We start from the raw sequence: 21,621 nt of genomic DNA on the forward strand, positions 1-21,621 counted from the left end.
ATGATGAGATATCATTCCCATGATTAATTTATTGATTTTGGGAAAGACAAATTATCTATCACCTCATTGATTCAGGTGAACCCTTAAAAGAATGAAGGTTTTCCTGGAGGCAGAGATTCAAATCATAGGGAAAGCAGATGGGGTGGGGCAGGGAGATTCTGTTACTTGTTTTGGAGGATTCTGTTCTGCCATGTTGGGTGAGCCTTGGATGAGTATGAAGGCCATTGCCAAGGAACTGGGAGCATCATCCATGAGCTTAGAACAGGTTTTGATTAATAGGCAGCAAGGAAACAGTTCTCATACTTGAAAGAGAATTAATTTTGTCTCTTATCTAAATGAGCTTAGAATCAGATTCTTTCCAGAGCCTCAGAAGAGACCATACTAGCAACTCCTTGAATGAGAGACCTTGAGCAGAGTCATACCTGCCTCTGACCCATAAAAACTGGATGATAATAACTTTCAGTTGTTTTAAATCCTCAAAGTTCGTGGAATTTTACAAAGCAAGAGAAAATGGATACACCCTTCTATGACATTACATTTCCATAAAGCTGTTCCTCTGTTTTACAGTCATAATAACTTCCCATTGTCTTTATCATACCATTCAATTTAATTAACAAGACTTTTTGAGACCTGTGGGTCCTGATCACCTCCCTAGGCTCATTCCTTGTGAGGCTGATGCTCTCACTCCATTCAGATATATTAAAATGCTGGGAGCATCTTGAGGACAGCAGCTATCTCACTTCCCTCAGTTGCCTTCACTTCATACCTCAGTTTAAAATCTGATTTGCTGTCAAGCCTTTCATTAGTGTGCCCAGACTGGATGAGGCTGCTGTTCTCCTGGCTCCCAGGGAATCTAGTCCTTCCTCCTCTACAGCTCTCAGCACAGAGGTGTAATTGCCTCCGTACCCATCTCTGCTGAGTACACAGCTCTTCTTGAGCACACTGTTTTTATCTCACTCACCCTTTTTTTCCCCCAGGGTCTGGAACAGTGTTGACTGAGTGAGTGTATAAATTGGAAGACGAACTGTCCAGTGTACAGAACACAGAAAAGATGAACCATTGTCTGTTCCAACAAAGGGAGACTTGGTTTTGGATACCAGCCTACTCCACCATTAATTCCAGGTGTTAGATAATTGAGATCAAAGTCCAGGATGATTAAGATACAGAGCCCAGAGCCCTTTTCTCTAAGGACATCATCATAGTAATTAGATACTCCACCTGTATAGTTATCTTACTAGCTTCAAGGGGAAACTGCTGGGCATTCCAAGGGTGGAAGACAGAGCATCAGTGACCCCCTGGGAGTTTTCTCACCAGAGAAACAATTCCCTGTACATTTCCATGGTCAGAATACCTACAAGTCCTTATATCCTCAGGAGCTCTGTGCCTGAGATGATATCAAAACTGATAAGACTCCACACAGAGTTTTCTCATGAAGGATATTGCTACAGCAGCCAGGAATCCTGTGTCTTATCACAGGAGTTTCCCAGCAGTCTGGCATTCCGTGTCTTTGCACAGAAATTTCCTAGCAGCCAGGCATTCTGTGTCTTTGCAAGAAACTTCCTAGTCACCAAGCATGCCACAATTATGAAGTTTATCAGAGACTCCAATCTCAAGCACAGAGCCTCTACATTTCCTAACTGTATCTTTTTCCTCTTGAGGAAAAAGAAACTTACTGGCACTTGGCATGCTGACGCTGAATGTTTGCTGCTTTGAGTTTCGGTTTCTTTTCTTGTCTCCACCCAGTGGCTGCTCCATAACTCAGACAAAATAATCAATCTTCCATTTAATCCTGAGCTGATCCAACTCTCAGCATCAGGTAAGAGGCTTCCAGCCATTTGGTTTCTTAGCTGTGTGAAGAAAACAGCCTGCTTGCTTTACCTTGAGAAGATATCAAGGTAAAATTGCTTCTAACGATTGGATTTTCTCTTTCATTTGCTCTTTTATTTTCATGAAAATTTACACACTGACAACTATAGAGAAGAAAAAATAAACGCTTGTATATTCTTCATACGTTTCTATCGGATTTTAAATATGATTTGCTTTATTAGAATAGATTTTTTTTCCTTAGAAAAACTGTTACATATAAAGTTGAAGTAATCTCTGAATCTTCCTTGTACTATATCTCCTCTTCCCTTCCTTCCTAGAGAGAAACATTATCTAAATTTTGGTGTAAATTATTGTCATGCTTATTTTTATGCTTTTGCTGTGTGTGTGTGTGTGTGTTTGTGTGTGTCTAGTATTACTTAGTATGCTAATATTTTATAAAAATTGTATTATATTGTTTCTCATTATCAATTTTTTTTTATTCAAAATTAACTATTCAAGCTTCATTTATGCTGACAGGAATAGTGCTAGTTCAATCACTTTGCTGTTACTTTCACTGTGTAAATGTGTCAAAATTCATATGTCCCACTTTCAAATGTCATTATGACCAATAATGGTATGAATATATTTCTCTCAAACTGCATATGTTTATCAGGACAGTGTTAACATTCTGGACTCTTCATATCTTGATCAACAGTTAGTATTTCTGGACTTCTGTTTTGATGTGGAGTGATACCCTGTTTATAGTTGTTTACAGTTTCATATTTTAAGAAAGATTGTTTGGGTGACTTCATCTGTGAATTTCCTTTTCATCTACTTTGACTGCTTTTTCTACTGTGTTGTTTATGGTTTCCTTATTTCCTTGAAGAGATTTTTTTAATGTATAATGTTTATAGAATAAAGATGTGTCAAAATAAAAAATAAAAAAAAGGACAGGGGATGTGGCTCAGTGGTAAAGCATCCCTGGATGAAATCCCCAGTTAAAAAAAACAACCAAACAATAACAACCAAAAAAGAAAGAAAAAAGACTAATCAGTTATGTTGACTGGACTTGGCTCCTCCTCCCTTTCCTGCTTGTCCCATTCTTGCTTGTCTGGAGTTGCACATCACTATAATTAATGCCTCTGTTTATGAGACTCCTTTAGCTTTGTTTCCCAGGGGCCCCTGGCTATGAAATTGATCAGTGACAAGGCTGTTTATTTTTGTGTCACTGTAATATTTTATTATAATTTTAGATTATTTAAACTATTAGAAGTAGCTATTTTTTTCCTGTGAAATATGTGAAATTCAGGATTATCTTATTAGAGATAATAGAAAGAATGTTCTTGGGCACTTGAATGAGTTTGCACTAAATTTGAAGATGAAGTTTGTAGAATATTACATCATTTTCAAGAAGGCTCTAAGCTGACAGTGTGAAATTGCAGCTTTATTCTTTTTGCTCAAGATTGCTGTAGCTATTTGGGGTCTAGTGTGTTTCTACATGAATTTTAGGGTCTTTTCTTCTATTTCCTCTTAACAAATCCCACTTTATCATTAGGAATGATCTTGTTATATGATTTAAATTGAACTTGCTAGTATTTTGTTGAGGCTTTTTGCATATAAGTTCATTCAGAATATAGGCCTGTTCTTTCACTTAATGGTCTTATCTAACTTTGGTATCAGGACAATACTTAACTTCTAAAATGAATTTAGAAGTATTCCCCGCATTTCAATTTTTTGGAAGATTCTGAGAAAACTTGGTATTCTTTTTTCCTTAAATGTTTGTAGAAAACAGTTAAGAAACAATCTAGTATTAGTCTTTTCTTTGTTGGAAGACTTTTCTATTTTTATTACTGATTCAATCTACTTTCTTGTTTTTGACTATTCATATTTTCTATTTCCTCACGACTCTGTAGATTATACATTTTTAGAAATTTATTCATTTCTCCTATGTTATTTAATTTGTTGATATATAAGTTTTAAAAACTGATTCTATGTATTTCTGTGGTATTGGTCGTAGTTTTCTCTTTTAATTCTGATTTAATTTATTTGAGTCTTGTCTTTTTTTTCCCCCTCAGCCTCTAAAGTTTTGCCAGCTTTGTCTTTTAAAAAAACACATTTTTTTTTATATTTTTTAAAATCATTTTTTAAATCTCTATGCCACTTGTTTATTCTCTGATCTTTATTATTTCCTTCCATTTGCTAACCTAGATTTTGGGTTGTTCTTGTTTAGAAACCTCTTCCCTGGAAAAAGGCCTTTAATTAGTTATCTCATTCTATCTTCTTGTATTAGTATTCTATGTTGCATAGCAATTCATCACAAATGTAGAAATACATGGATTATGCAGTCTCCAGGGGTCAGGATGTTTGGAATGGCTAGCTGGTTCCTTTGCAAGGTTGAAGTTGTGGGTAAGAGTCGACCTGCAGCACGGATGGCTGCTATGGAATGGGTTTAGTTTAACATATGTAAGAAGCTGCAGGGAACACATCAATCAAGACTTTCCAAAAGTAATCTCTGGTTCAAAATTAGTAAAAAGGGAGGAAATGTGGGAGAAACAACTCTCGGCTCATAACCAGTGGCTGTGAGCAGCTCAAGTGTGTGAGGAAAGCCTATGCACATACAGGCCTAGCAGACATAACTGCAGGAAGGAGTGCTCTGCTCTGGCTTAGCAGCTGAAGTAAAACCACTTCCTCACAATTGGTTGCCAGGGAAACCGAAGGCAGAGACTTGATGATCTAACCCACCATGGCTTAAGGTGATGAGTGAAGGGACCTGTACACCCAGTAGTGACCCTTCTTGCCTTCTCAGACCGCTTGGCAGGCTCCCCTACTTCCCATAGTACAGTTAGTTTTGATCTTGATGATGATTGGCTTCAAGATATTGTACTGCTGGCTTATACAATTATGATTGGTAAACATGCCCTATATAAACTATAAGCTCTTCTGTAATAAACGAGCTTGCTGGCAGCTCCCCACTTGCCTACTTTCACCCAGCTCCTGGTGTCTGTGTCTTGACTCTGCATCCCTGCCCCCCTCCACTGAGTGAAGCCGAGAGGCAACATGCAACATGAAATCAAAGTACCATTTCCATAGAAATTTTAGAATTACCTTATAACTGTCCACAAAATCTCATTAAGAGTTTAACATTGAATCTATTAGTACATGAACACATTATAAGGCCTTCATTTATTTAAGCTATAAATCTGATTTTGCTTAGTAATATTTTATAGTTTTCTGTGTACAGGCCTTATACATGTTTGAAACATTCCTTTAGTTAGACATATTACTAGATTTATTTATTTTTTTAGTAATGTAAATGGTACTTAAAACGTTTTATGTAAAACTGTGTTGGTACAAGAAATAGGGGTCATTTTAACATATTGGCCTTGTGTTTTAGTCTGTTTTGTGCTATCGAAACATGATACCAGCTGGGCACAGTGGTGTAAGCCTTTAATCCTAGCAGCTCAGAAGACTGAGGCAGGAGGACTGAGAATTCAAAGCCAGCCTCAGCAATTTAGCAAGGCCCTGAGCAACTCAATGAGGCCCTGCCTCTAAATGAAAATTTAAAAAAGGGATGGGGATGTGACTCAGTGCTCTTGGATTCAGTTCCTGGTACCAAAAAAAACAAACCAAAACAAAAGAACCAAAAAACCAGAATACCAGGGGCTGGGTAATTTATAAAGAACAGGTATTTATTTCTTACAGTTGTGGAAGCTAGAAAGTCCAAGGTCATGGAGTCTGCATCTGGCAAGGGCCTTCTCATCATGTCATCCCATGGTAGAAGGTGGAAAGATAAGAGACATTTATGAGACAGAGCAAGAGAGTGAACCCTGGGCCTACAGTCCTTTTATAATCAGCATTAATACATTCATGGCCTAAAATCCCTCACTAGGCCCACCTCCCTATACTGTTGCATTGAGGATGGAATTTTCAACACATGTTTTTTTTTTAGCATTCATTGAAACTGTAGCACCCTTTATTCAGCAGTCTTGTGCCATGGGGTGAATTGGATCTATAATAGCTGCTAATTATCCCCATTTGTTTGGGTCAACTGGTATCTTTTTTCTGAGTTTTTGAAGTAAAAGCTTGTGTCATTTGTTTTCATCCTTTCTTCTTTCTTCTTTTCATCTGTTTAAAGACATATAACTTTATATCATATTCTAGCTCCATTCCATAAATTTTGACAAGGATATTTTTATCGTTTTAATTTCATTAAGATCTGTCTCACTAATGGATTATTTAAAAGTGTATTTTATTTTTTAATGTATGAGTAGCTATATAATTATGATATCTAGCTTATATTCTTATTCAAACTTTAGTGCTTTGACTATTTTGAGATTTGATTGCTTTGGGGGGATCATAGCACCATGTTCATATTTGCTGTATGCTGGCTTTGTTTTTTTCTGGTTCTCTGGCTTTATATAACCTAACCAATTTTGCTATATGCTTTAGTTTTTTGTTTGTTTGTTTGTTTCCTCTTTCATTGTCTTTTGGCCTCAGTGCTTCAGTTTAGAAAATATATGAAATATATATATATATATTTACAGTTAAATGAATTATGTTAATTATTAATTTGTATATTTTTAAATTCAGAATTTCTTTTCTTATTCTTATTTTAAAATTTTACTGTCAATCATACAATCTTTACTTAAAATTATTTGAACACACCAACTATAGTAACTTTTAAATTATAATTATTACCAAGTATTAATTGTACAAATTAATGGGTTTCTTTTAAAAAAATGATTTTATTTTATGTTTTATACAAGTAGAGCATAACTTTTCATTTCTCTGGTCATATATAATGTAGAGTCACACTATTCATGCAATCATACCTATATATAGGGGTAATAATGTCCATCTCAATCCATCATCTTCCCCCACCACACACACCCTCCCCTCCTCTTCCTCCCCTCTGCTCAATCCTAAATTCTTCCATTCTTCCCTTGCCCTCCCCCACCCATTTTGGATCAACATCCACTTATCAGAGAAAACATTTGGCCTTTGTTTTTTTTTTTTGAGATTGGCTTACTTCGCTTAGCATGATATTCTCTAACTCTTTCCATTTACCTGTAAATGTCATTATTTCATTCTTATTTAAGGCTAAGTAATATTCCATTGTGTATATATACCACAGTTTCTTTATCCACTCATCTATTAAAGGGCATCTAGGCTGTTTCCACAGTTTAGTATTGTGAATTGAACTGCTATAAACATTGACGTGGCTGGTTTTAAGTCCTTTGGTATAGACTGAGGAAATTAATGGGTTTCTTTGTGATATTTTCTTATATTCATATAACATACTTAAATCATATCCATTTTCCCTATTACCCTCTCTTATCCCCTTCCCTCTTGACCAGATACCTTTCCCCTTCCTGAATAGTTTTTCTATTTTCATATTATCTTTTAAAAAATTTAGATTACACATGAGAAAAAAAACATGTAATACTTAAATTTCTGAGTCTAGCTTGTTTTACTTTACATGATGACCTCCAGTTCCATCCATTTTCCTGCAAATGACATGATATAATCCTTCTTTATAGCTGAATAATGCATTATTATGTACATATAGCACATATGCTTTATTCATTTATCTGTTGGTGGGCATCTAGGCTAATTCCATAGCTTGGCTATTATAAACAGTGCTTTGATAAACATGGATATGAAGATACATCTATTGTATATGGATCAGTGGATCAAAGACTTTAACATAAGACCTGAAACTCAGAAACTACTAGAAGAAACATGTGGTGTGATCCTCTATACCTAGTTGGGTTTGATTACTTCAGGCATATATACTCAGGGGTGGTAGAGCTGGATCATATGGTAGTAAAATTTTTTAGCTTTCTAAGGAATCTTCATGCTGATTTCCATAGTGGCTGTACTTATTTACATTCCAATCAACAGTGTATAAATGTTCATCTTGTTGTTGTTGTTTTTATACATATTTACTAGCACTTCTTATTTTTTAATTTTCTTGATAATTGTCATTCTTACTGGAGTGAGCTGGATTCTCGATGTGGTTTTGATTTGCATTTCCTTGATGGATAAAGGTTTTGAACATTTTTTTCATATAATTATTGGACATTTATACTTCTTTCTATCTTCTAGTGTCTTCTTTAATTTCTTTCTCCGAAGTTTTAAAATTTTCCTTGTAGAGGTCTTTCACTTCCTTACTTAGGTTTATTCCTATTTTTTTTTTAGGGTATTTTAAATGGGATTATTTTCCTAATTTCTTTCTAGAGCGTTCTTTTTTATTGATATGTAGAAAAGTTACTTATTTTTGTACATTGATTTTTATGTCCAGTACCTTTGCTGAAATTGTTTTTCAGTTCCAAGAGAATTGTGGTGAACTCTTTGGTTTTTTAGATATGGAGTCTTATCTGCAAGCAGCACTACTTGGATCTTCTACTTTTCCTTTTGTATCCATTTTATTTCTTTCTCCTGCTGAATTGTTCTGGCCAAAATTTCTAGTACTAAAGCTAATGAGAGCAGTGATAGGAAATATCCTTGTTTTGTTCTTGATTTTAGAAGAAATATTTTCAGTGATCCCCATGCAGTATGATGTTGCCTATTGGTTTTTCATGTATTGCCTTTATTATGTTGAGGTATGATCCTTCTAGTTTTTTCAGGATTTTTATCCTAAAGGATAAAAACCCCTAAAGGGATTCGGATTTTATTGAAGGTCTGTTTTTTCTGCTTTTTTTGAGATGACCATTTGGTTTTTATTATTGATTCTCCTCTATTGATTTGTGTCTGTTGAACCCCACTTGAATCCCTTAAATGAAACCAACTTAATCATGCTATACTTTTTAATATGATTTTGAATTTAATTTGCAAGTATTTTTTGAGGATTTTTGCAAATAAGACATTAGTTTCTAGCATTATCTTATTATTATGTTCTTATCATATTTTGGTAACAGATAATACTGACTTCATAGAATGAGTTTGGAAAATTTTCCTCTCTTTCTATTTTATGGGATACTTTGAGGAGATTTGATTATTAGTTCTTTAAATATCTGGTCAAAATCAGCAGTGAATCCACACTGGTCCTTGGCTTTTCTTTGGGAGCTTTTTATTACTGTTTCAATCTCATTACTTGTTACTGGTCTATTTAAGTTATTTATATCCTGTTGGTTTAATTCTAGACATATATGTCTAGAAATTTTTCTGTTTCTTCTGGATTTTCCAATATGTTGTCATGTAAATTTTCAAAGTATTCCTTAATGTTTCTCAGGACTTCAGTGGTATTTGTTGTTGTGTTCCCCTTTTACCTCAAATTTTGTTTATTTATTTTTTTGATCTTTTCTCTCTCTCTCTCTCTCTCTCTCTCTCTCTCTCTCTCTCTCTCTCAGTTTAGCTAAGAGTGTTTATATTTTGAAGAACCAACTCTTTGTTTTGTTGATCTTTTGCACAGTTGCTTTAATCTGTTTCATTCATTTCTGCTCTGCTCTTCATTATTTCCTTCATTCTGCTGATTTTTGAATTTGTTTTGTTCTTGCTTTTGTTAGATTTTAAGATGCATTTTATGTTATTTATTTGAGATTTCTCTCTTTATATAATGTAGGACTTACATCTGTAAACTTCCGTGTTATAACTGCTTTTGCTGTGTCCAATAGGTCCTGGTAGGGTGTGTTCCCATTTTCATTTTATTTTGGGAATTCTTCAATACCCTCTGATTTTTTCAGTTGACTTACTGGTCATTCAAAAGTGTATTGTTCAATATTTATGTGTTTGTGTCTTTTATTCATCTTCTCTTGCTATGCATTTTTGGTTTTATTCCATTATGGTTTGAAAAATTTAAGAAATTATTTCAAAAAATTTTTTTTATATTTGTTAATGTTTGCCTTATTGCCTAAAATGAAACGTATTTTAGAAGAAGTTTTGTGTGCTGATGAAAAGGATGTGTATTCTTCAGCCATTGAACCAAATATTCTTTATAGATGACTATTAAGTCCATTTCATCTAGAGTATAATTTATTTTGAAATTTCTTTGTTGACTTTTTTGGGGGGGCAAGGGGGGAGGCGGTCTGGAAGATCTATCTATTTGTGAAAATGGAGTACTGAGTCACCACTATTTTTGTGTTGCTGGGCCTGTCTATGCCTTGATGTTCTGTGGCATTTATTTTGTAAAATTGGGTACTCTGGAGTTTGGTGCCTATATATTTGCAATCATTATATCTTCTTGATAGGTTCTTCCCTTTATCAGTATGTGTTGTATTCACTTTCTTTGTCTTTTCTGACCAATTTTTATTTGAAATTTATATTTTTCTGATATGAATACTGCTACTTCTGCTTGATTTTGGATTCCATTTGATTGGCATATAGTTCTTCATCATTTTACTTTCAGTCTCTTTATTCTTTGCTGAGGTGAGTTTCTTGCAGACAGCAAACAGTTGGATTCTTGTTTTTTAGATCCAATCAGTCAGTCTGCATCTTTTAGGTAAGAATTCAGATTATTTACATATAGGGATATTATTGAAAAGTAAAGATAAATATTGTTTTTGTCTTCTTTTTTTTCCTGATTGTTTTGAATGATCTATGTTAGTTTCCTTTTCCCTTGATCATCTTAAAGGTTTAATGTTTTACTGAATTATTCATGCTGGAATCCATCTTAATTCTCATTTGTTCATATACTCTTCTAGTAAGATTTATTCTTTCCTGTGCTCTCACAATTGTGTTTGTCTTGCTTTGTCTTCTGTGTATAGGATTCTTTTTAAGTATCTTCTGCAATACTGGCTTATTGCTCACAAATTCCTTTGGTTTCTGCATTTCCTTGGAGTCTTTTGTTTCACCTTTGATTCTGAAAAACAAATTTACTATAGATAGTAATCTAGCAGTTTTTTTTTAAATTTTCATGGCTTGAGAAACATTATTACATACTTTTTTGTTCTTTAGATTTTATTCTAAGAAGATTGTTTACCTTTATGAGCAACTTAGTGTTTCTCTTTTGTAACTTTCAATATTCTTTCTTTGTTCTATACTTTGTTAGTTTGACTAATACATGAGGAGATACTTTTCTGGCTATCTCTGTTTTGGGTTTCTAAATGCCTCCTGTACCTGGATGTCTATATCTTCTCCAAGATTTGGGAAATTTTTTTATGAGTTCACTGATTATGTTTTCTTTGCCTTTGGCCTATACCTCAGCCCCTTTCTCTAACCTGATTATTCATAGGTTTGGTCTCTTAATTGTCCCATAAATCTTGTATGTTCTGTTCATAATTTTTTTTCTTTATTACTGTCAGAATGTGATAATTCATTGATCTTGTCCAGAATCCCTGCTATTCTTTCTTCCACTTCATCTAGTCTATTTTTGAAATTTCACTGGAGTTTTTGTTTGGCTTATTGAGTTTTTCATTCCCAAGATTTCTTTTTGGTTCTGTTTTAGAATCTCTACCTCTTTTTGTTGAAATGATCTTTTATATCCTGTATTATGTGTCTTAATTCATTCAGCTGTTTATATGTATCCTCTTTGAAATCATATTAGAAATCAATCTTTTGAATTCTTTGGAATTTTATTCACTTTGAATGTCTTTGGGTTCAGTTACTGAAGAGTTATGAACCTTTGGAGAAGTCATGTTGTTTTGTTTTTCATATTTCTTGTGTCTCTCTACTAAGATTTGCACATCTGTTGGAATGAATATCTCTTCTACTTTTAAGTAAGGGTCTTCTTAATGAGCAGAATTCTCTGGAGGGCTCAATTCCCAGTACTACTCAAATAAAAGAAACCATGGTAACGACAACACCACAAAGAGAATCTTGTGATTAAAGCATTGGGTTCCTTTTCCCCTGGAGTCAGAGTTGTGGACAATTTTGTACTTTTCTCTGAATTGTCATTCTGCTTCTATGTGCTTCTTTTTCCTATCACCTCTTTCTTAATTCCCAGAGCTCTTCCTTTTCTTCCTCTCCTTGGAATATAGTTTCTACTTTTATTTTTTCAGCCTTGACTCTTCTTACCACAGATGAATGGGAAGGATGCTTCTATTTTACCCAACTCTAGTAGTTTTTAAATCTTTGTGGTTAACTCTATTATCAGTCTGGGTTTGTTTTTATTGTTCATTTTTTTTCTCTTGATTTTCTACTATGTTCTCTGTTTCTCAATTTGTTTATGATCAAGTGTGAGGCATTGAGTTTTGAAAAATATAGAAATAATGTAAAGATAGAAACATGTTCTCTTCATCCAGGTAAAATTCATTTTGATTTTGCAACAAAAATTATTGACAGTCTAAATTCTTGTTCACCTTAATCCAAACAAGGACTGAGATTGCTGAATGATCAAATCTGTATGTTTATAGTACACCCTTACATCTTCCTTAGGGCTCTTCAGAATTCTAATCCACAACCTGGGCTGTGAAAGGTTTCTAAGACACCCTCCTTGCTGCACACCAAAGAAGTTTTTTTTTCCCCCCTCTTAGCTTATAAGTCTAGCAGAAGCTTTGCTTAATTTCTCAAGTGACTTTTCTAAAGCTAACAGCCACACCTCAGGAAAATGTTCTCTCAAATGCCCATCTTACCTCTATTAACTTTCCCAAGTCTTAGCCTGTCACATAATTCCTCCCTCTCTTGTGAGCTCTCTAATTCTTTTGAATACAGGCATTTTTACAGTTTATCCTTTTTCTACCTTTTTTTTTTCATTTAAATGACTGTTAATAGTTTAGTATGCTACTGTGGGACTTCTATATTTGTTAACTATTTCCATATTTTATTTTTTATTTGTGAGCTATTTTCTGTATAAATTCTTCAGTTTTATCTTCTAATTCATGGGTTGATAAACTTTGGCATGTGTTTATCTTTTTTTTTTTTAATATCAGGAATTGAATTGAGAGGTACTTAACTACTGAGTCACATTCTCAGCCCCTTTTTCATTTTGAGAGTATAGGGTCTCACTAAGTTACTGAGGCTAAGTTACTTGCAACCCTCCTGCCTCAGTCTCCTGAGCCACTGAGATTATGGTGTGCACCACCACACCTGACTAGCCATCTGTTTTTGTAGTGAAAATTTTATTGGAACATGATCATTCTTTTAAAAAAAATTGTATTAATCCGTTTTTGTTACTATAATAAAATGCTAGAGACAGGTTAACTTTATAAAGAAAGGTGGCTAATTTAGCTCACTCTTCTAGAAGTTTAAGTGTATGATGCTGGCATTGACTTGGCTCTGGTGAGGGACTTCTTGGCTGCATCACATCCACCTCACATGGACTGAACATTGTGAGAGCATATGTGTGAAGAAAAAAAACACATTGCTAACAGGAAGTCAAAAGAACTGAATGGGGCCAGCTCAGGCTCTTATAACAACCCTTTCATTAGAACTAGCCAAGGTCGTTCTTTTATGAGGACATGCTCCCAACTGACCTATCAATATCTCACTAGGCCCCACCTCTTGAAGGTTCCATTTGCCAACATCACCACACTGAGGATGAAACTTCCAGTACATAAACCTTGAGACAAATCACATCCAAATTTTAGCACAAATTGTGATTGCTTCTATTGTACAATGGCAATTTTGAGTAGTGCCAGGACTATATGACTCATAAAGCCTAAAATATTTGCTACCTAGTTTATTAAGAAGAAGTTTGTAGTGTTGTATGAAAGGAGATAAGGTTAGCATTCCCACTGACAAGGATGGAAGAGGCCCTTGGAGATGAAAAAATGCAAACATTTAAGGCATTGCTGCCAACTTCATGGCATCAAAACATTTTTAAAAAATATTTTTAGTTGTAGATGGACACAATACCTTTATTTTTATTTATTCATTTTTATGTGGTGCTGAGGATTGAGTCCAGTGTCTCACATGTGCCAGGCAAGTCTTTACTACTGAGCTACAATCCCAGCCCCATCAAAATATGTTTATTTGACCCAGTTATCCCACTCCTCTGCCTAGACCCAAATAACTTAAAATTAGCATACTCTAGTCATGTGGCCACATCGATGTTTGTAGCAATTCAATTCACACCAGCTAAGCTGTGGAATCAACCTAGGTGCCCTTCAACAGGTGGATAAAGAAAACAGGGTATATATACACAATAGAATAAAGAGGGATTTTATTCCATAAAGAGGAATAAAATTATGGCATTTGTCAGTAAATGGATGGAAAAGAAGATTATCATGCTAAGTAAAAGAAAATGTTCCCTCTGATGTGCGGATGCTCACACACGATATGGGGGAAGAATAGAAATTCATTGGATTAGACAAAGGGGAAGGAAGGGCAGATAGGAATAGAAAAGACAGTAGAATGAATCAGACATAACTTTCCTGTGTTCATATATGAATACACGACCAGAGTAACTCCACATGATATAGAATCACAAGGACAGGAAGTTATACTCCATGTATGTATAGTATGTCAAATCTATTCCACTGTCAAGTATATCTAAAAAGAAGAAATAAACAAAGAAGTTTGTAGACCTCTATTCTAATTGACTATTTTTTAAATTATTTATCCAGTTTTCAGTTTACTCATCAACTGATGTTAAAATGTTAATATATTTCATTTCCAAGTTATTTTTACATCAATCTATTATACTCTGTATGATTTTTGCTTATGGTATTAATAGTGTGTTTTAATTGGGTCAGAGAAAAAAAACTCAACAGCAACTAAAACAGAAATCTTTGCTGTGCTGTGCTGTGCTGGCCTCTCAACATATATGATTTTTTTTCCCCTTTAGATACAGGACAATGGCAGTGACACCCAGATTGACCTGGCTTGAAGAAAAGCGTTTACAGATTCTACTTGGAAATGCTTCTTTGAGTCTTCTTTATAAGGAGAGTGCTCATGGCTGTAGCATTCAAAAGATGGTTCAGAGGTGCAGTCAACAGGGACCCACTATAACAATGCTTTACCTTCAAAAAAGTATTGTTGGTGCTTTAACACTTGATCATATTCCTAAAATAGTTGACGATTCTGAAAAACAATGTGCTTCCATCTTTTTTATCTTTCAAAAGGATAGTTTAACTGTAATGTCAACTTTATTTTTGAATCTACTGAAAGTTACGAGTGATTACCTGGAATTTTACTCATCTGATAAGCTTAATTTCTGGATATATCCAAAGAAACGTGTATTCAGAAAACCTGATTTTTCAGTGATAAAATTTTCCACTGACATTCAGTACTTGGAATGTGAAGTTTTCCGAGTTGAAGGTATGTTATATTAGATAACTCTACATCCTATATTCTGGTTCTAGTCTTTCTTTTCCCCATAGATTATAATTGATCTACAAGACTAAGGAACAATGAGAGAAATAATCTGATTTTATGACAGATGATATACTTTGATAAACTCCTAAAGGAAACTTGGGAGACAAAAAGATTTTGAGTTTATTATTCAAAGAGTACAGATTGTTTTGAAAAGTTAAGAAGTATATATGTGGAGACAGAGATAAAGACAGAAATGTAGATGGAGGTGGAAGAGAGAGAGAGAGAGAGAGAGAGAGAGAGAGAGAGAGAGAGAGAGAGAGAGAGAAATGACTATTAGAGCAGGTGTGTTTTGACATATGACCTGACCTAAAGATCAGCCTTAGGACCTTAGGCATAGTTATGGAAGAGTTTTCAGAGAGATTCAACATGCAGAGAGGATTACTTTTGCTTCTCTTCTCATTATGCTGTAATGCCTAATTCCTAACTGAAAAACTTAAGAGCTACACAAGCAGATTAAGTGTCCTACTTAGGAAGCAGACTTGTTCACATAAGAACGTTCAATTTAAAAGCATATGCTTTGCTTATTTCCCATAGGAATTAAGAATGATCTAGGCTGCATAAAGAAGATGATGACAGCCACACAGTATGTTATGTTCTTAATTAATCTATGGCTTATTTTATTTAGAATAATTGTATAAACTGATAATGAAATAGTAAGAATGTAAAATTCTATCACTTCAAATGACAAACAAAAATTGTTATTGACATAAAATATTCAAGGTAGTTTAGAACATCAATAACAAAATCATTACCAACTTTGAAACTTCTAAAATCCACTTGATGACAATTGACCAATTTGACTTCATGTTTCACTCTGCACCTATTAGATTCAGGGTTTTCCAAGTAAAATCTGGATAATCACTTTAGGTAATTCTTTTTAATCCTCTCCTTATGAGAAGAGTTTTGGGGGAACCTTAGTTAATATTAAAAACTAAGCCCTATTTCTTCAATTTTTATAGATGCTACATTACATATATTTTATTTTAATTTATCCTTAATAGGATATATTTTACTGAAAATAATAACCCACCTTCAGTGTTTTGCTATTTCTCATTAAATTTTTGTGGTCTCGGGCTAATAGTGTAATAAGAGTTTGATTGCTGGTTAATGAGTGTGTTAGAGATAATTGCATTTTTTTTTAATCACAAAATACCTAATCATAGATATTTAATATCATTCTATAGAAGGTACTACTATCAAATAATAAGTAAGCAACTAAAACAATCCTTAGAAAGGGAAGAAAAGAGAAGTTGTTCTTTATGAAGTTTGGCTGTTGTTTTTAACTACTACATTTTAATAGGCACAAAAATAAGCTCCTAGCAGACCTCAGAATCTACAAGCCCCATGCAGACTTGGTTTCAAAAATTCATATTCTCCTCCTGGGTCCAGTTGGTTCTGGAAAGTCCAGTTTTTTCAATTCAGTGAAGTCTGTTTTCCATGGCCACACAACTCGCCAAGCCCCAGTGGGGTCTGATAACACTAGTATTACTGAACAGGTAAGTTATTTCAGAATTCCCTAAGGATTTTGTTTATTGGTTATAATTAATAGACTTATGCATTGTTTGCTGTTTTCCTCTTATAACATAACTTCTCTTCTTAATCTACCAATAGTTACATACTGAGTCAAATGTGAAATAGGAATAAAAGTTGAATCAGAATTACCTCCTTTGAATAATGTTATCCAGAGAAGTTTTTGGCTTTTTATGGATGCAAGAAGAAATTATAATAAAAATGCCTTTTTTGGTGTTTGTTGTAAGACAAAATTTTAAAAATATGGAAATATTTGTCTGTTATTTTTGATGTCCATTTTTACTTCTGCCCCACATGATTTTACCAGGCTTGAAATGCTTTTCAGTTTTTCTTTTGTATAATAATGAAATACAATACTATAAAATACAATAATTTTTTAGTATGTAAGTCCAGCCTTAAGAAATGGTCATGAAAACAAAATATTCATTTTGGTAAGTCATGTATCAAGGAATAAATCTATCTATGCTCCTAAAAATGATCTTATTTACAAACAAATGTATTTAAGGAAATATGTCCTCATCTTTATTGTTGCTCTAAAGAGCTATAAATTAGGGTGCGACATTTATCTAGAAACTTCTTTATTATGCTTGTTATGTTGTAAAATCAAACAAAAAGTAATAAAGGGAATGAATAGAAAATTTCATAATTGGGGTGTATTTTTCTGCTAACTATAATATCATTTGATGGGAAATATGTTGTGCATTGTCAACGCAGATTTAGCACAGGGAGTAAGAGTTCCATTCAGCTTTTGTGTTTCACTTAATAAATTAAAGCATTTTCTAGGATTTTCATGAAGCACATCTTTTTTCTTGATGGTGACTAGATTCTTTTTGAGCAGATTTATTTTAACGTATCAGCCTTGGCTCAGAATCTAAGATAAGATACTTCAGTTCATTAAGCATTAATTGAAATGTTTAAAATTAAAATTCAGTTCATTAAGCATTAACTGAAATGTTTCTATTTGCTAAATATTGAAATGGCATTAGAGAACTAAATAGAAAAGAATATTTGGTCTCTTTGCTCAAGGATTTCAGAATGCAGCAGGTAATAAATAAGTATTATTCAATGTGATAGATGCTCTGATAGTGGTTTTATTCAGAACATAATGTTTCTTCTTTCTTTATAAGTCAAAACCCTAAAGATATTATTTCAAGAGAAAATTTAGATCCTATACTCTAAATGAAATTGAAATACTATATAAATTGAAGTAATATAGGGTAGAGTTTTTGTGAGGGAAACAGTATTTTATTGCTTGGAAACCCTTCTCTTTGAATAACTGAAGTGGTAAAGGAACCAAATTAATGGTTAAAAAAATATGAAAGTACATATTGGTGTTCCTGAAGTTTTCAATATACTTAATGATTTATGTAATTCTTTTAATGAGTAAGACTCATTCTCCAGGATCATAATCTCAGAGATTATTCCTAGGTATTTAATGGGCTAATGGGAGTTTTTGACTTCAAGGTGGACTACAATCTGCCGAAGACAGGTTCTGTACTTTCTGGTTTGGAAGTAATATTGTACCAGTGCTCTCTCCACTAATGGAAAAATTGTGATTAAGTGTCTGGAGTCTCTAAAAACTATTTTTTCTTTTTAGTTCTTCCCAAATCCTTCCTATCTGTTCCTATGTTAGAAGTGTATCTATCCAAAAAAATAAATAATAAAAAATTTTCAGAGGTCTTCTGAAAAACATTCTTGTGAACACATTGAGTTTACCTAGGAAGAAAATTTGGTTAAAGTTGTTATTCTTAAAGTAAATTTTTGAATGCAGGGTTGTCCCTGAGAAACTTTAAGGATATCTGTGAGTTCAGAACTATTTTGAGAATAATTCTAAGATGATTTTTGCTTTTTATAGTGTACCAACACTTGAACTGGTTATACAAACATAGTTTTACTTGCTGATACCTTAGTACAAATCAAGCTGTGGCCTCCAACAATGTAATTTTCCCCACTACTGTGCTGATAGGAAAAAAAAATCCCCCAAATATCAGCTTTACTTAATAATATTCTTGAAGAATCACTAACAATGATTAATTTTATAATTGTTTCTTAAATTTTGAACATATGTCATGGTAATACTCTGTGATGCAATGTGACGGGCATGTAAGGTGCTTCTAAAGCATAATGAGATACAGTGGCTGTCTTTAGGAACAGAACTGTAGAAATGTAGTTTTGAACTAAACTTTTTTCATATGACATCAAGTTTACAAGGTAAGACTGATCATCCACCTGCATATTCATACTTGGATATTTGACACATTTTAAAAAATGTACAAAATGAGACTATCAATCCAAGGGAAATAATAAGACAGTCTTTGCTGCCAATAATAAAATTTAAGCTTTTAAGAAAATTAGAAATATAAAATATATAATAATAATATATAAAATATATAATATTTTTTATATTATATATTAATATATAATATAAAAAATTATATCTACCACTCTGACCTTGACAGATTCCCAACACCAAGAGAGAGATATGATGGGATTAGTGGTGGTCTATAAAAATGCATTGTTTCAATATTGTATGAGGTAAGCTGTCAATACTTAGAACATCAGGATAATGCAGAGAATAAATGTTCACAAATGATCAAAGTATCAAGTTAAAAATCATTTCTGAGCTGGGGCTATAGCTCAGTGGTAGAGTGCTTGCCTCATTCATGTAAGACACTGGGTTTGATCCTCAGCACCAAATTAAAAAAAACAAAAACAAATAAAATAAAGGCATTCTGTCCATCTACAACTACAAAATCATTCCTGGGCACAAGGTATATTCAAAATTTAAGATTGACCAGTAGATTTCATATGACCGAGTATGAGATTATCATAGATTCTGCATTACAACAAATATTTAAGAAGTTGTCACTTGTGGAACTTTGATATATTATAATAAAGAAAGATATCCATGATTATCTGAAAGCTATTGAATTACTCCTTCCTTTTCTTATTATATATGTATGTGAGGCTAGATTTTCTTACATACAGACATGTGTCACCTAATGATAGGGACATTAGGTGAAAAATGTATCCTTAGGTGATTTTGTCATTGTTTAAACGGCATAGAGTGTACTTATATAAACCTAGATTGTATAGTCTACTAATCAACAAAAATATGTGTGATTGCCTATGGCTCCTAGGCTATAAACCTGTACCACATGCTACTGTACTGAATGCTGTAGGAAATCATAACACAATAAACATAGAAACTATTTAGTAAAACTATAGCATATTGATAAAAAAAATTGTGTTACTTACAGCGCATTTATCAGGAGTGGTGCATTTATTAGGGTTAGAAGTTACTGTGGGTGAGTCAGTGAGCGAGCAGTGAATGAATGTGAAGGCTTAGGATACCACTATACACCACTGTAGACTTTATAAACTGTACATTTAGGCTACACTAAATTTATAAAACAGTTTTTGGGGGCTAGGGGTATAGTTCAGTGGTAGAATGCTTGGCTAGCATGCATGTGGGCCTGGGTTCAATCTCTTGCACCACACACAATTTTTTGTCTTCTATAATAAATTTACCTTAGTATTTTAATCAGTTTTTTTTTCTGCTGTGACTAAAAGATCTGACCAGAACAATTGTAGAGGAGGAAAGGTTTATTTGAGGGCTCATGGTCTCAGAGGTCTTAGTCCATAGAAGGCTGGCTCCATTCCTTAGGGCTTGACGTGAGGAAGGACATTATGGCAGTAGAGTGTGTCAGAGGGAAGCAGCTCACATGTCAATCAGAAAGCAAAGGGAGAGGTCTCCAGTTGCCAGATACAAATATTCACCCCAAAGCCACACCCCAATTCCCACCTCCTCCAGCCAAACCCTACCACTTCAATTACCATTCAGTTAATCCCTATCAGGGGATTAATTCACTGATTGGAATTAAGACCCTCACAACCCAATCATTTCTCCTCTGAACCTTCTTGCATTGTTTCACATGTGAGCTTTTGGGGGATACCTCACATCCGAACCAAATTAACATTTTTAACCTATGAGCTTAAATTTTTAAACTTTTACACTTTTGTAATAATATTCAGTTTAAATACGAACACATCATATATCAAAATATTATCTTTCCTAATATCCTTTCTCTACCACTTTTTTAAAATTAATTTTTTATTATTTAACTTTTGTTAAAAACAAACATACACATTAGCTTAGGCCTTCACAGGTCTGAATAATCTGATGTTTTGTTTTTCACCTACACATCTTGTACCAGTGGAAGATCTTCAGGGGCAGTAACCTGCATTAAGCTGTTATCTCCTTATGATAATAATGCTTTCTTCTGAATTGTTTCCTGAAGGACCTGCTTGAGGCTGTTTAAAATTAACATTTTTGTAATAAGTGGAAGAGATACATTCTAAAATAATGACAAAAATAGTATAGTAAATACATAAACTAGTAGCATAGGCACTTATTGAGTATTAAGTATCGCATACTGTATATGATTTTATCGCTATATTTTTAAGTAACAACAATACAGTTGTTTTTTTAACATCAAGATCACCACAAATGCATTGAGCTATGATGTCAGAAGGCAAAGGGTTTTTTTTAGCTCCCTTATAACTAAAATTATACAAAGGTTGTATACAATCTCTCATTGACTAAAATATCATCATATGATGCCTGATGTGACTTCAGCTAATACAATTTGACACAACAGATTGAATCAGAAACAGATATGAGAATCCAAATATTGTCTATTAATTCAGACACTAAATTGATTGGGAAAACTAAGTCAATGCCATTCTGTTCTAAAATTGCTTTTGGAAAATACATTGATTTTTTTCCAAGAAAATGTTATCCAACTTAACATTTATTCGGAATTTTATTTTTTAAGACATATGAGAAAAGGAAGGATAGATAGACGTGTCAGAAAAGGAAGATTGAAGGGGTGGCAGAGTAAGCCCCTTCATTGACCATATCTCTCCATAGAAACATCAATTTTGACAATTTTCCATTTATGAAAACACCTTCTCAAGAGCAAAGAAAACCAGGTGAGATATTACAGGACCTAGGAGTAGCACAATAATAAGATTGAAGAAGGTAGGAAGGAAAGTTTTACATTATCCTCAGTCCTTCACCCCAACCTC

At 33.7% G+C, this 21,621-nt stretch overlaps 1 protein-coding gene and 1 non-coding gene across 3 annotated transcripts in view; both read left to right on the top strand.

The window, feature by feature from the left end:
• The first annotated feature begins 1,663 nt into the window (after positions 1-1,663).
• Positions 1,664-21,621, top strand: part of Ifi44l (interferon induced protein 44 like) — a 32,077-nt gene continuing 12,119 nt past the window's right edge. The window contains exons 1-4 of one of the 2 annotated variants that reach the window (XM_046443202.2): positions 1,664-1,816; positions 14,471-14,943; positions 15,535-15,583; positions 16,301-16,496. In XM_046443202.2, the coding sequence (XP_046299158.1) occupies positions 14,481-14,943; positions 15,535-15,583; positions 16,301-16,496 (708 nt within the window). In that variant the 5' untranslated portion in view covers positions 1,664-1,816; positions 14,471-14,480. Of the gene's footprint in view, positions 1,896-14,470; positions 14,944-15,534; positions 15,584-16,300; positions 16,497-21,621 lie in introns of both variants that reach the window. The other variant, XM_046443201.2, reaches the window with a different exon arrangement.
• Positions 13,384-13,506, top strand: LOC124092015 (U6atac minor spliceosomal RNA). The gene has a single exon (XR_006851489.1). It is a non-coding gene; the product is annotated as a U6atac minor spliceosomal RNA (small nuclear RNA).

This window comes from Marmota monax, unplaced genomic scaffold (genome assembly GCF_021218885.2).
Source record: "Marmota monax isolate L192 unplaced genomic scaffold, Marmota_monax_Labrador192_F-V1.1 WCK01_AAM20220418_F8-fsc00046, whole genome shotgun sequence".
Classification (NCBI taxonomy): Eukaryota; Metazoa; Chordata; class Mammalia; order Rodentia; family Sciuridae; genus Marmota; species Marmota monax.